At 43.4% G+C, this 15,379-nt stretch overlaps 1 protein-coding gene across 3 annotated transcripts in view; it reads right to left on the reverse strand.

Moving 5' to 3' along the window:
* Positions 1 to 15,379, reverse strand: part of ATP2C2 (ATPase secretory pathway Ca2+ transporting 2) — a 265,125-nt gene that overhangs the window by 43,273 nt on the left and 206,473 nt on the right. For all 3 annotated transcript variants that reach the window (XM_033943178.1, XM_033943177.1, XM_033943175.1), the window contains 2 exons: positions 2,126 to 2,194; positions 1,924 to 2,040 (listed from right to left, as the gene is read on the reverse strand). In XM_033943178.1, the coding sequence (XP_033799069.1) occupies positions 1,924 to 2,040; positions 2,126 to 2,194 (186 nt within the window). The remainder of the gene's footprint in view (positions 1 to 1,923; positions 2,041 to 2,125; positions 2,195 to 15,379) is intronic.

Raw genomic sequence — 15,379 nt, forward strand, 5'->3', positions numbered from 1 at the left:
GACAAGTCGATGAAGCCGTCCACGCAATGTGAGGCGGCGGTGAAAAGGGCAAACAGAATGCTAGGAATGATTAAGAAGGGGATCACGAACACGTCAGAGAAGGTTATCGTGCCGCTGTACCACGCCATGGTGCGCTCTCACCTGGAGTACTTCGTCCAGCACTGGTCGCGTACATGAAGGACACAGTAATACTCGAAAGGGTCCAGAGAAGAGCGACTAAGATGGTTAAGGGGTTGGAGGAGCTGCCGTACAGTGACAGATTAGAGAAACTGGGCTTCTTCTCCCTCGAACAAAGGAGATTGAGAGGGGACATGATCGAAACATAAGATACTGAAGGCGATAGACTTAGTGGATAAGGACAGGTTGTTCACCCTCTCCAAGGTAGGGAGAACGAGAGGGCACTCTTTAAAGTTGAAAGGGAATAGATTCCGTACAAACGTAAGGAAGTTCTTCTTCACCCAGAGAGTAGTGGAAAACTGGAACGCTCTCCCGGAGGCTATCACAGGGGAAAACACCCTCCAGGGATTCAAGACAAAGTTAGACAAGTTCCTACTGAACAAGGACATACGCTGGTAAGGCTAGTCTCAGTTAAGGCACTGGTTTTTGATCAAAAGGGCCACCGCGTAAGCGGACTGCTGGGCAAGATGGACCACTGGTCTGACCCAGCAGTGGCATCTCTTATGTTCTTAATGTAAAGTCATACATGTAGGAAACAGAAGCCCGAGATACAGCTACACGATGGGAGGGCTGTTATTGAGTGAGAGTTCCCAAGAAAGGGACTTTGGGGTAATAGTGGACATGACAATGAAGCCGTCGGCACAATGTGCAACAGCTGCTAAGAAAGCGAATAGAATGCTAGGAATAATGAAGAAGGGTATTACAAGCAGAACGAAAGAAGTTATCCTGCCGTTGTATCGGGCGATGGTGCGCCTGCATCTGGAGTACTGCGTCCAATATTGGTCTCCGTACCTAAAGAAGGATATGGTAATACTAGAGAGGGTTCAGAAGACAGCGACACGTTTGATAAAAGGTATGGAAAAGTTTCATACGCTGAAAGATTAGAGAGACTGGGGCTTTTTTCGCTGGAGAAGCGGAGATTTAGAGGGGATATGATAGAGACTTACAAGATCACAAAGGGCATAGAGAAAGTGGAGAGGGACAGATTCTTCAAACTTTCAACAACTACAAGAACGAGACGGCATTCAGAAAAATTAAAAGGGGACAGATTCAGAACCGATGCTAGGAAGTTCTTCTTCACCCAACGGGTGGTGGACACCTGGAACGCGCTTCCAGAGAGAGTGATAAGACAAGGTACAGTATTGGAGTTCAAGAAGGGATTGGACAATTTTCTGAAGGAAATGAGATAGAAGGGTATAGATAGAGGGCTACTTTACAGGTCCTGGACCTGATGGGCCGCCGCGCAAGCGGACTGCTGGGCATGATGGACCTCAGGTCTGACCCAGAAGAGGCATGGCTTATGTTCTTATAGATGGCTCAGTCACCTATCTTTGCCGAAGGATCCCTTGCAATTAGCTGATCATGGCAAGGGAATCCCCGATAAAGCTGAGCCGGTTGGATTCATCGAAGCCATGGCTTTGAACAGTCCTGCCAGCTCAGCTGATTGGGAGAGGGGACTACCCTTGATGTGTGAGCCGGCTGATGCAGAGGTCCCCCCCGACACCTACTCCCAAAATCAGCAGGAGGAATGCCCACTCCCTCCTGCCACTGACACCCCACTCCTCCATCGTGCATCGGCAGGAGGGATGCCCACCCCCTCATGCCGCTGACCCCTCCCATCCTGAAGCATCGACACGCCCCAAGCGAAGAGTGGCAGGAGGGATGCCCACTCCCTCCTGCAGCTGGCACTCCCACCTATCTATTCTATGCATAAAAATTCCAGTTTGTGGCTTCTTGTTTTCTTACCTCTGTGCAGGGGGTCCGTCCATTATAATGTTGATCCATAAGATCTGCATAGCATTCAGTGGATTGGGCAAATTAAACACGGTGGATAACGTTATTAAACTTAAAGCCGAAATACTCCTGCAGACAGAGGGAGAAAGGACATTACAATTCTAGGCCACACCTCTAAAGGAATTTAGCACTTTTATTGAATATAAAAACTTACGTGCTTAGTTGAAACCGAACAAAGTTTTTGATATTGTAAAATATCCCTTTTCCTTCCTTGATAGCATTCCTTTAAAACAAAACACACAGAAAAAAAACAAATAGTTGCAACTCAATACGAAAATAACAGGATGGCTTTGAAAGGCTGGGTTCATGATTTGCAAATATTTGCCTCACAGAGCTGAATACAATGTCTTACTGTAGGAAAAAGGCCTGTTTAGGTAATAAGCTGCCATGCAAAGGGAATCTGAATGGCAATTATGCTACGACTGTTTTAGAGTACATCTTGTAAAAAATCTGAAGCATTCATTAATCCCATCATCAGCTCTACACATATATTTTTTGATAAAACATTAACTTGGTCAGATTCTAAATGAATGGTGAAATGTAGACTGATAGGGAATATTTTTCACGTGATGATCATTATGGATGTAATCACAGCCCACATGGTCTCATATAAAAGAAAAGGTGGCTGAAATTTGCAAATAGGAATTAATACAGAAGGCAGTTTCAGCAGCAGTTGGCAGCTTATAGCTCTTGGGGGGAGGGGGTTGTAGATTTTTATGCCAGCCCACCAATGCTGCAGGGACATTCTTCCCCCATGAATTTTGCAGGTACAAAGTGCCCAGAGAAAAGCTGGAGCAAGGATTTCAAAATACATTTCTTCATAGGAGCCAGTTTTTCAAAATTATTGGGGGCCCTAAACACAACCCACATTACTCTTCCCAGGACAGAGTGAGAAAGCTTGCTCAATACTGAGGGCACTACTCACAGAGCTGGCAACTTTACATTTCTTGCAATTTGAAGTCCAACCTTCTCTTTCCCTGAACCACCCTGATATGGGCCCAAATTCACTAAGCAAACTGATCGTGTACCGATCAATTTGCGACCCCTTAGCAACCCGGCCCGATTCACTTACCTCTCTTCCGACCATCCTCTGATCCGCGCATGCAAATGAGGGCAATGGCATGCAAAGTAGGCAGGGACCCGGTTCACTAAAGAAAACCCTGCAACACCGACTGGGCTGACCGATCAAAAAAAAGCAACTGCTGAGGACCAGTCGCTGAAGCCCTTTCTGGATGCCCTACCTTCTGCCGCCCTGCTCTCTGCCCTGTCAGCCTCTATCCTGCAGCCCCGAACACGCTGCCTGCCTGCCTCCCTTCCCCGCACTGCAAGCCTGTGGTTTTAACCCGCGGGCTTAAGCAGGTTAAAACCACGGGCTCCATTAAAACGAACGCCTTTAAAAAAAAAATAAAAAATCTATGCCGGCCCTGAGGTCCAGCGCATGTGCAGACCATCTACAGATGGTCTGCCCATGCATGGGGATCGCTATCGAGTGATCCGGGAAGGCAGATGGGGGCATTACTCCAATCACCCCCATCTGAATATTGGGGCTTCATGAATTCATTGGACCTGCCCAGATCGGGCCCGATCGGACAGGATCAAAAATCTAGCTCATGATCCTGTTTCCCTTCATCCTCCATGATCTTCTTTCACCTGCCACTTACCAGTTATGGACTTCTCATTTTGTCTCACAAAGAACTCAGGCCTGGATGCAATGAAGTGAATTTTGCGATGGCTAAGAATGAGAACGACTTGAAAAAACCAACAGATCTGCCATATTTTTTCTTTTTACCCTGTGGGCACAGATGTGTGTGTAGCACACGTACAATATCTGCCGCATAAAAAAAAAAACTGATGTTGGGAGGTTTGTGCTGGGTCTACAGGGGTTCCATACTGCATATTGGGGAGGTTTCCTAGATTCTGTTCTATAGGATTGGGTCTTTAGGTCTCTCTCTTTTTTTTTTTTTTTTTGGGGGGGGGTTCTTTTCCTTTTTTCTGCAGAAGTGGTGAGGAGGTGTGGTTTCTGTGGTGGAGGGTGAGGGGATTCTCTCTGATGGATCTACAGAAGTATTGTATATATTTCGTCTATAGCACCTTGGGTTTTTTGTGATGTAGCTTTATTTTACTCATGCTCTGGACTGCATACTGTTTGTTGCAGTCGTTTTGCTGGATGTGTTATAATTCTGTTGTGGACTATGATCTTGTTGCTTTTGTTATGTGGTGGAGGAATGGTGGGAGATTGGTTCATTGTATAAATTGGATGACAAGAGTCGTACACTGTTAATGTTTCTTTTTTGTGTGTGTGCTGCTTGTTATATTTGAGTAAATCACTCTACTGAATTATCTCTTCTTGGTCTCACTACTACTATCTACTACTACCATGATCATCGCAAACCTGTAATTCTGATCTCTCTTGATCTATCAGCCGCTTTCGACACAATTGATCATGATCTCCTCCTAAACCGCCTCAGAAACAGCGGAATTTTAGGATCTGTGCTTCAATGTTTTGTCTCATACTTCACTGATCAGAACTTTAAAGTATGTTAAAATGGATCAACTTCACCCCCTATCATCCAGACATATGGTGTTCCACAGGGCTCTATCCTTTCTCCACTTCTTTTTAACATCTTTCTAGCCCCGTTTTCGCCCATGCTGACAATATCCAAATACTGCACCCCATCAACGCAATGAATAATACCTAATTAATGGAAATAAATGCCAAATTGGACAAAATCAGCTCCTGGCTTAGGGACAATAAACTTTGCCTAAATATATCAAAATCCAGAGCCATACTATTCCCAAGCAACAACAAAGAAAATTTAAATGATCCAATTTGTATCAAGTCCCATTCAATACAAATTGAATCTAAAATTAAAATTCTAGGAATCATCCTAGACAAAGACCTTAATTATACCAAATCAGTGCTTTAACACAAAAATGCTTCTACAAACTCTGACTAATTCGCTCAATAACCTCCATTCTCCAGCCCTCTTCTATTCAAATTATGATCCACTCCCTGATCATTTCAGAAATCGATTACTGCAACTCATTCTATTTTGGCATCACTCAAAAAGAAACCCACAGATACAACTGATTCAAAATACTGTCATTAAACTCTTATATAAGGCAAGTAAATACAAGCACGTTACACCTCTACTTCGTGGAGCTCACTGGCTACCAGTAACACATCGAACAACATATAATATACTCTTACTTGCCTTCAAAATCAAACTCACTCATTGTCCATCCTTTTTGGACAAATATTTTATCCCTTATTCTAGTCCTCGAGCCTTAAGATATAGAAACCAAAACTTACTGACTATTCCCCCAATTAAGGAGCTCTTCTACACTTGCAATATGATTTTCTCCGCTACAGCGCCCACACTTTGGAATTCTCTCCCACCTGACATCTGATTAGAAGAATCTCTTGACAAACTTTAGAGCAAACTCAAAACATTTATTCCAAGATGCATTTCTAACATAAGACACCACTTCTCCCCCCCCCCTGATCAAGGAAGAAACTGAACCGCTTTTAAGAAGCGACCCCCTCCTTTTGTTTCCTTTCCTCGCCTTTTTACCTTCCTTTAACTTTTTTTTTTACTTCGATGTATTTTATTCTCCCACCCTATGTATCAAACCAGTCTAAATCACGTCTGTCAATTATGTAAATACTTAGTTAATTACCTTTTTTTTCTTTTATTTTAGAACTATATTTTAATTTTAATATTGTAATTTACAATATAATTTTACTCTGTAAACCGATCAGATATTCGGTAAGGGTCGGTATATCAAATATAGAATAACCTTTGAAACTTGGAACATGGGGGAGCGGCATGGGAGGGAACACCCAGTGGTAGGAGGGAGTGGGCATCCCTCCTGCCAATTTTTTTTTCCAAGTTCAAGGGTGGGTTTGCGGCAGCATTGCTCCTGCCTCTTTATTTTTGTTCTGGGGGCTGTTGGGGAGAGGGGAAAGCTCAACTTTTTTCTTTTTTATGGGGCAGATATTGTGTGTAATACATGCACAATACCTATGCCATTAAAAAAAATGACCCCCCCCCCCCCCCCCGCTAGCTCTGTGTATGTGTGTGAGTCGCTTTCTAAACAACTGGATGGGATTATGGCAGACCTCCACAAAACTCATTTGCATTGGAAGTCGTTTGAACATCGAGCACTGTTTTGAAATCGGCCCCCAAAAAATCAGCCCACAGTGACCCGCACAGTCTTAACAACTGTTTTTAGTGTATCTTGAGCTCTCATGCCTTTATCTTCACCCTCCAGGATAATCCTCTTCTTTATTCCTGCCCTTCCCTTAATCCCCTTTTAACCTTCTTTCCCTGCAAACAAGAGGAGAGCTGTGCTTCTCATCTGTGTCTGCCTCCTATTCTGCTGTAGTCAATCTGAAGTCTATATACACAGTACCTGAGAGACTCCAGTACTCCAGTACACACAGAGCTCACATTCAACTCAACCAAGAGGCAGCAGATTCAACTAAAATGCAGTGTTAAATGGTTAAAGAAGGGAGGGAGGGAAGGGGTAAGGAATTTATTCTCTTTATTATACATTATAAAAAATATATCATAATGAATGAATGATAGTCCTATGAGAAATTAATGTGATAAAGGGAGAGAAAAGGGTTCATAATTAAATAATAATTGATAAAATCATTACAATATATGTTATATAAATTCATAAGAAAAATAATATAAAATATGGTTTATATAAAATACATTATAGAGATATCAAGTGTATTGTTAACATAAATGTATGGAAAATTTATAACACTTGTTGATATGTGAAAAAATCAATAAAAAAACTTTAAACAACAACAAAAAAAAATAAAAAAATAAAATGCAGTGTGGTGATCATGGGGTGAAATCACGCCCACTCAGAAGTGGAAGAAGAACTGCTACAACTATGGCAGCAAAGTTTTTGCTGTAGGTGGAAAGCACACCAAAAGAAGCCCTTGCCAATGTGCAGGATGTGGGATCCTTAACTTTATTTGCCTACCCTAGAAACAGTCCCTGTTATTCCTTCTCATGGGCAATTTTCAAATTGTCCGTGCCAAAATCCACATGTACTTTTTACCTGCAGGATTTACATTCATTTTCAAAGGGAATGTACACAAGGGCTTTTCCTTTGAAGCTTGCTGTGGATACGAAGGCGCCTGCTTTGTACAAAATAGTATTTTGCTTGAAAAGTCACAGTTTGAGAAAAAAAAAAAAATCTAACCTTAACATCTCCAGATTTAGGTGAAAGTGACATTGACAATTTTCTGGTAAATGATTTACTCATCTCAAAGGCTACAAATACCAATACAGATGTCTCCAAACTGAAATGCTGATATAATTTTATTGTATTTATACTTTAATGCAGCATTTATCAAACTTTCTGTGGCTGTGGCCAGATTATTGTTGCCACAGAAAGCACAACTCTTGGAGATATGGACTGATGTTTCTATTTATGGCCCACCTAAGTTGTGACCCTATTTGGGATTGTGATCTAGAGTCTGCTTTAATATATGTTTTATTTAGCAGCTATGAGTTATGATTTTATGTGTTAAAGTGAAAAAAATTAAAATACAAATTGAATTACATTTTTACAGAAGGACAGTGAAATCCATGACTAAGACCAGTACTGACCATACGAATGCAGAATCTGCACAGATGGTCTAACTATACAGGTTTGATCAGAACTTTTTAGCAAAAATTGATAAGTAAAGAATTAGAGAAAATCCTTCTTCAATTAAGAGTCTGTACATACTGTATGGCGCTAATAAATCTGAAGTGATCACAAACAAAAGAACCTCAAATATCCCTTCCTACAACAGGTATCATATAAATGTTGTAACTTGTCAGTGGTCTTCATCACTGCAATAGCTATGTATCTTATTTTTTTCTTGATGATCCAAGAGTACATCTCATGAAAAAAAAAAACCCTCAAACTTTTGAGTTAAATATCAGTATTACCAAGTGATTTTAATGTTCGTTAATATCACATTTATTTGTTCCCAATGAGACAAGCAGACAGTTGCAATCTTGATATACAGCATTCAATATGGAGGCTGCAGTGAATCCAAATATTGGTCTTTTATTTATTTATTCATTTTTCTATACTGTTCTCCCAAGGGAGCCCAGAACAGTTTTACATGAATTTATTCAGGTACTCAAGCATTTTTCCCTGTCTGTCCCGGTTGGCTCACAATCTATCTAATGTACCTGGGCAATGGGGGGATTAAGTGACTTGCCCAGGGTCACAAGGAGCAGCGTGGGTTTGAACCCACAACCCCAGGGTGCTGAAGCTGTAGCTTTAACCACTGCGCCACACGCTTATCAATCCAATACCAATAAAAGGCACTGCTGACAAATCAACACCTGCATCAGGGTCAGTCCTTATGCACTGTTATCTCCTAGCAGGGAGAGCTCGCTCTGCAACAGCAGAGGCAGAAAGATAAACTCTGAGTCTCTGTCTGAAAGGTCCACCAGATCCTGGCCAGTCTCTGATACCGAGCCAGATGTGCCCTGGAAGCTCAAAGCACACTTGCGTCCAGCAGCGTCTATTACAAACTTTCAAGGCTCAAAGTGAACAAAGCCATGGGACCTGACAAACTACATCCCAAGGTGCTTAGAGAGTTGAGTGATGTCCTAGCGGAACCGTTATCTGCACTCTTCAATCTTTCCCCGAGTACAGGAAGAGTCCCATTGGACTGGAAAACAGCTAACGTCATTCCACTCCACAAAAAGGGATGCAGGACAGAGGCTGAAAACTACAGACCAGTGAGTCACACATCAATAGTGTATAAAATTAAGGAAACACTAATCAAACACAAATTAGATACGATCCTGAATGACGAAAATCTACGAGACCCCCATCAAAATGGATTTACAAAGGGAACATAAGAACATAAGCAATGCCTCTGCTGGGTCAGACCTGAAGTCCATCATGCCCAGCAGTCCGCTCACGCGGCGGCCCAACAGGTCCCGGACCTGTGCAGAAATCCTCTATTTATACCCTTCTATCTTCTTTTCCAGCAGGAAACTGTCCAATCATTTCTTAAATCCCAGTACCGTACTCTGCCCTATTACATTCTCTGGAAGCGCATTCCAGGTGTCCACCACACGTTGGGTAAAGAAGAACTTCCTAGCATTTGTTCTGAATCTGTCCCCTTTCAACTTTTCCAGATGCCCTCTTGTTCTTTTATTATTTGACAGTTTGAAGAACCTTTCCTTCTCTACTCTCTCTATGCCCTTCATGATCTTATAAGTCTCTATCATATCCCCTCTAAGTCTCCTCTTCTCCAGGGAAAAGAGACCCAGTTTCTCCAATCTCTCAGCATATGGAAGGTTTTCCATCCCTTTTATCAGACGTGTCGCTCTCCTCTGAACCCTCTCGAATATCGCCATATCCTTCTTGAGGTACGGCGACCAATATTGGACGCAGTATTCCAGATGCGGGCGCACCATCGCCCGATACAACGGCAGGATAACTTCTTTCGTCCTGGTTGTGATACCCTTCTTGATTATACCTAGCATTCTATTTGCTTTCTTAGCGGCCGCTGTGCACTGTGCCGTCGGCTTCATTGTCATGTCCACCATTATCCCTAAGTCCCTTTCCTGTGTACTCTCATTCAATAATATCCCTCCCATCGTATAGTTGTACCTCAGGTTTCTGCTTCCCACATGCAGTACTTTACATTTCTCAACGTTGAACTTCATCTGCCATCTCGCCGCCCATTCCCCTAGTTTGTTCAGGTCCCTTTGCAATTCTTCGCAGTCTTCTTTAGTCTGAGCTCCACTGAATAGTTTGGTGTCGTCTGCAAATTTTATTATCTCGCACGTCGTCCCTATTTCTAGATCATTTATGAATATATTAAATAGTAGTGGCCCGAGCACCGAGCCCTGCGGAACACCACTTGTGACCCTCTTCCAGTCCGAGTAGTGGCCCTTCATCCCTACCCTCTGTTTCCTACCTGCCAACCAGTTTCTGATCCATCTATGTACATCTCCGTCCACCCCATGGTTCTTCAGTTTCCAGAGTAGATGCTCGTGAGGCACCTTGTCAAAGGCTTTTTGGAAATCTAGGTATACGATGTCTATGGGGTCTCCTTTGTCCATCCGTTTGTTGATTCCTTCGAAGAAGTGCAATAAGTTAGTTAAGCACGATCTCCCCCTGCAGAAACCATGTTGGCTTGGTATCAGAAGTTCGTTTCTTTCCAAATGTTCATCGATGTTTTCTTTTATCAGCGCTTCCGCCATTTTCCCCGGAACCGAGGTCAGACTTACCGGTCTGTAGTTTCCCGGGTCACCTCTTGATCCCTTTTTAAAGATGGGTGTGACATTGGTTATCTTCCAATCCTCTGGTATCACACCTGTTTTCAGGGATAGGTTGCAAACTTGCTGCAGTAGTTCCGCTATCTTTAATTCCTTCAGAACCCTTGGATGGATTCCGTCCGGACCCGGGGATTTGTCAGTTTTTAGTTTTTCTATCTGCCTGCGCACACCTTCAAGGCTCACTTCCATGGATGTTAATTTTTCTGCTTGATTTCCATTGAAGAATTGCTCAGGTTCCGGTATGTTGGTTGTGTCTTCATTCGTAAATACAGACGAAAAGAACATGTTAAGTCTTTCCGCGACTTCTTTCTCCTCCTTCACTACCCCCTTCCTGTCTCCATCATCCAGCGGTCCAACGAGTTAAAGTTACACGAGAAAATGGAGTAGATTCTGCGCCGTTCACGGAGGAGGGTGTTTATGAGCAACTTGAAAAACTGAAGGTGGACAAAGCGATGGGACCAGACGGGATCCATCCCAGGATACTAAGGGAACTCAGAGAGGTTCTGGCGAGTCCTATTAAAGACTTGTTCAACAAATCTCTGGAGACGGGAGTGATTCCTGGGGATTGGAGGAGAGCGGATGTGGTCCCTATTCACAAAAGTGGTCACAGGGATGAAGCAGGAAACTACAGGCCGGTGAGCCTCACTTCAGTTGTTGGAAAAATAATGGAAGTGTTGCTGAAAGAAAGGATAGTGTATTTCCTTGAATCTAATGGGTTACAGGATCCGAGGCAACATGGCTTTACAAAAGGTAAATCGTGCCAAACGAACCTGATTGAATTTTTTGATTGGGTGACCAGAGAGCTGGATCGAGGACATATGCTAGATGTAATTTATTTGGATTTCAGCAAAGCCTTTGATACAGTTCCTCATAGGAGGCTGTTGAACAAACTTGAAGGGCTGAAGTTAGGACCCAAAGTGGTGAACTGGGTCAGAAACTGGCTGTCGGACAGACGCCAGAGGGTGGTGGTTAATGGAAGTCGCTCGAAGGAAGGAAAGGTGACTAGTGGAGTCCCTCAGGGTTCGGTGCTGGGGCCAATCCTGTTCAATATGTATGTAAGTGACATTGCTGAAGGGTTAGAAGGAAAAGTGTGCCTTTTTGCAGATGATACCAAGATTTGTAACAGAGTAGACACCGAAGAGGGAGTGGAAAATATGAAAAAGGATCTGCAAAAGTTAGAGGAATGGTCTAATGCCTGGCAACTAAAATTCAATGCAAAGAAATGCAGAGTAATGCATTTGGGGATTAATAATAGGAAGGAACCGTATATGCTGGGAGGAGAGAAGCTGATATGCACGGACGGGGAGAGGGACCTTGGGGTGATAGTGTCCGAAGATCTAAAGGCGAAAAAACAGTGTGACAAGGCAGTGGCTGCTGCCAGAAGGATTCTGGGCTGTATAAAGAGAGGCGTAGTCAGTAGAAGAAAGAAGGTGTTGATGCCCCTGTACAGGTCATTGGTGAGGCCCCACTTGGAGTATTGTGTTCAGTTTTGGAGACCGTATCTGGCGAAAGACGTAAGAAGACTTGAGGCGGTCCAGAGGAGGGCGACGAAAATGATAGGAGGCTTGCACCAGAAGACATATGAGGAGAGACTGGAAGCCCTGAATATGTATACCCTAGAGGAAAGGAGAGACAGGGGAGATATGATTCAGACGTTCAAATACTTAAAGGGTATTAACGTAGAACAAAATCTTTTCCAGAGAAAGGAAAATGGTAAAACCAGAGGACATAATTTGAGGTTGAGGGGTGGTAGATTCAGGGGCAATGTTAGGAAATTCTACTTTACGGAGAGGGTGGTGGATGCCTGGAATGCGCTCCCGAGAGAGGTGGTGGAGAGTAAAACTGTGACTGAGTTCAAAGAAGCGTGGGATGAACACAGAAGATTTAGAATCAGAAAATACTATTAAATATTGAACTAGGCCAGTTACTGGGCAGACTTGTACGGTCTGTGTCTGTGTATGGCCGTTTGGAGGAGGATGGGCAGGGGAGGGCTTCAATGGCTGGGAGGGTGTAGATGGGCTGGAGTAAGTCTTAACAGAGATTTCGGCAGTTGGAACCCAAGCACAGTACCGGGTAAAGCTTTGGGATTCTCGCCCAGAAAAAGCTAAGAAGAAGAAAAAAAAAAAAAAAAAAAATTTTTAAATTGAATCAGGTTGGGCAGACTGGATGGACCATTCGGGTCTTTATCTGCCGTCATCTACTATGTTACTATGTTACCTCCTCCTTAGCTGGCTGTTTCCCTTTAACATATCTGAAGAACGGTTTGAAATTTCGTGCCTCCCTGACTAGCCTCTCTTCATACTCTCTTTTGGCTTTTCGAACCACTCGGTGACACTCTTTTTGATACTTCCTGTGCTCCTTCCAGTTCCCCTCAGTTTTGTCCTTTTTCCATTTCCTGAATGAATTTTTCTTATTGCCTATCGCTTCCTTCACTATTTTAGTCAGCCATACCGGGTCTTTTGTTCGACTCTTTTTGCTCCCCTTTCTGAATCTGGGTATGTACAAATTTTGCGCCTCGCTCACCGTGTCCTTGAAAAAAAGCCAGGCATGTTCTACTGTTTGCCATTTCTTGGAAGTATTCCTAAGTTTCTTCCTTACCATTTCCCTCATTGCTTCATAGTTTCCTTTCCTGAAGTTGAAAGTTGTTGCTATGGTTCTCTTTCCTTTCGGTATTCCTACTTCAACTTTGAACTTGATCATATTATGATCGCTGTTTCCCAACGGTCCCACTACTTCCACTTCCTTTGCAGGGCCCATTAACCCATTTAGGATTAGATCCAGAGTGGCAGGTCCTGCCAATCCAATCTGATCAGCTTCTTTGACTGGGTAACGAAAAAGCTGGATACGGGGGAGTCCCTGGACGTCGTGTACTTGGACTTCAGTAAGGCTTTTGATAGTGTCCCACACCGTAGGTTATTGAGCAAGATGAGTTTGATGGGATTAGGAGAAACGTTAACTGCATGGGTAAAAGACTGGCTCAGTGGTAAACTTCAGAGGGTGGTGGTGAACGGTACTCTCTCCGAAAAGTCAGAAGTGATCAGTGGAGTGCTGCAGGGTTCGGTCTTGGGTCCGATCCTATTTAATATCTTCGTAAGGGACCTGGCTCAAGGGCTTCGAGGGAAAATTGCATTATTCGCCGATGACGCCAAACTATGCAACATAGTAGGCAAAAGCACAGTGCCCGACTGCATGACGCAGGACCTACTCTTACTGGAACATTGGTCCTCAACTTGGCAACTAAGTTTTAATGTCAAAAAGTGTAAGGTCATGCACCTTGGCAACAGAAATCCATGCAGAACTTACACCCTAAATGATGAGACCTTAGCAAGAACTACAGCAGAACGGGATTTGGGAGTAATCATTAGCGAAGACATGAAGTCTGCCAATCAAGTAGAGAAAGCTTCATCCAAGGCTAGACAAATAATGGGTTGTATCCGAAGAAGCTTCGTCAGCCGGAAGACCGAAGTTATAATGCCGTTGTACAGATCCATGGTGAGACCTCATCTGGAATATTGTGTACAATTCTGGAGACCGCATTATCAAAAAGATGTGCAGAGAATGGAGTCGGTTCAGCGAATGGCCAGCAGAATGGTCTCAGGACTCAAGGATCTCCCATATGAGGAAAGGCTGGGTAAGTTGCAGCTATACTCACTCGAGGAGCGTAGAGAGAGGGGAGACAGATGTTCAAATATGTCACGGACCGTATTGAGGTAGAAGAGGATATCTTTTTTCTTAAAGAACCTACGGCGACAAGAGGACATCCATTGAAACTCAGGGGTGGGAGATTTCATAGTGACACCAGGAAGTACTTCTTCACCGAAAGGGTGGTTGATCATTGGAATAGTCTTCCACTGCAGGTAATTCAGACCAGCAGCATGCTGGACTTTAAGAAAAAATGTGATAAGCATGTGGGATCACTTCAGGGAAGAATTTAGGGGGTGGGTCATTAGAGTGGGCAGAGTTGTTGGGCCGTGACCCTTTTCTGCTGTCATCTTCTATGTTTCTACCAGACCTCCCCTGGGGATCCTGGCCATCCAAATAAGCTCTCTACATCAGATTATCAAATTCGGGAGAAAATGCTGTAGTGGGCAGCACAGAGTCCCTTTAGATGACTCCATCTTGCATCTCTTGGGCTCTGCAGCTCCCACGCACCTACGCTTAGGTAAGTCACTGTTCCAGGGCTCTGGAAGATTTTTTCTCCCAGCAGGCAGCCATCCAATGTCTATTCAGCCCTAGAGACATGAGGGGAGGCTAAACCCAAAGCTCCACCCCCTCCCCATAACATGCTGCACAGCATATGGCACAAGGACGCTGTTCCTGCGTCCATCCAGTGTAAATTTGGCATGTATTAGGGATAAAAGAGCCTGAGGACTCCATCCCTGCAAGTTTTGAGGAAAATGAGGAGTTTTGAAGGTTTTGGAGAAAAAAAAATTAGGAAATCTAAGATGGCCACCGCAGCAACATTTTCGTGCTAACTAAAAACAATTTTCTATCTATGGGGAAAAACACAATAGTCTTCTGTGATAATGTCTTAACTCTTGATGATATTAATCACAGTTCTAAATAAAATAAACACTTATTTATAGTAATGTGAAAACTCAGACCCTGAACCCATAAATTAGTGATCACACCAACAAAGGTTCAACAGGGGACCATCATGGTTTTCACTGTCCCCTGTTACCATCCATATTCACTTTGATAATAATGAAAAACACTTATCTGTTTTGGATGGTACAAACGCTGCAAAAGAACCTCTGTGGCGTGTAAAGTGTCTCGTGCTGATTAAAAGCAATTTGTGTGTACATTGGTGTTCACTCCATAATAATGACCCTGTCCCCCCGACTCGAGTTTACTACTTTATCCTAAAGCAAAAAAAGAAAATAAATAGAAATGTTTTTTTCTACCTTTGTTGTCTGGTTTCTGCTTTCCTCATCTTCTCATTCAATTCCTTCCATCCACTGTCTGTCTTCGCTCTGCATTTTCCATTTGCTCTGGTACTGTGCCTCTCCCTTCACTCCCCCCAATTGGTGTAGCACTCATCTTCTTCCCTCTGCTCCCCCCACAGTCTGGCATCTTTGTCTTCT

Source organism: Geotrypetes seraphini, chromosome 4 (assembly GCF_902459505.1).
Source record: "Geotrypetes seraphini chromosome 4, aGeoSer1.1, whole genome shotgun sequence".
NCBI classification, from domain to species: domain Eukaryota; kingdom Metazoa; phylum Chordata; class Amphibia; order Gymnophiona; family Dermophiidae; genus Geotrypetes; species Geotrypetes seraphini.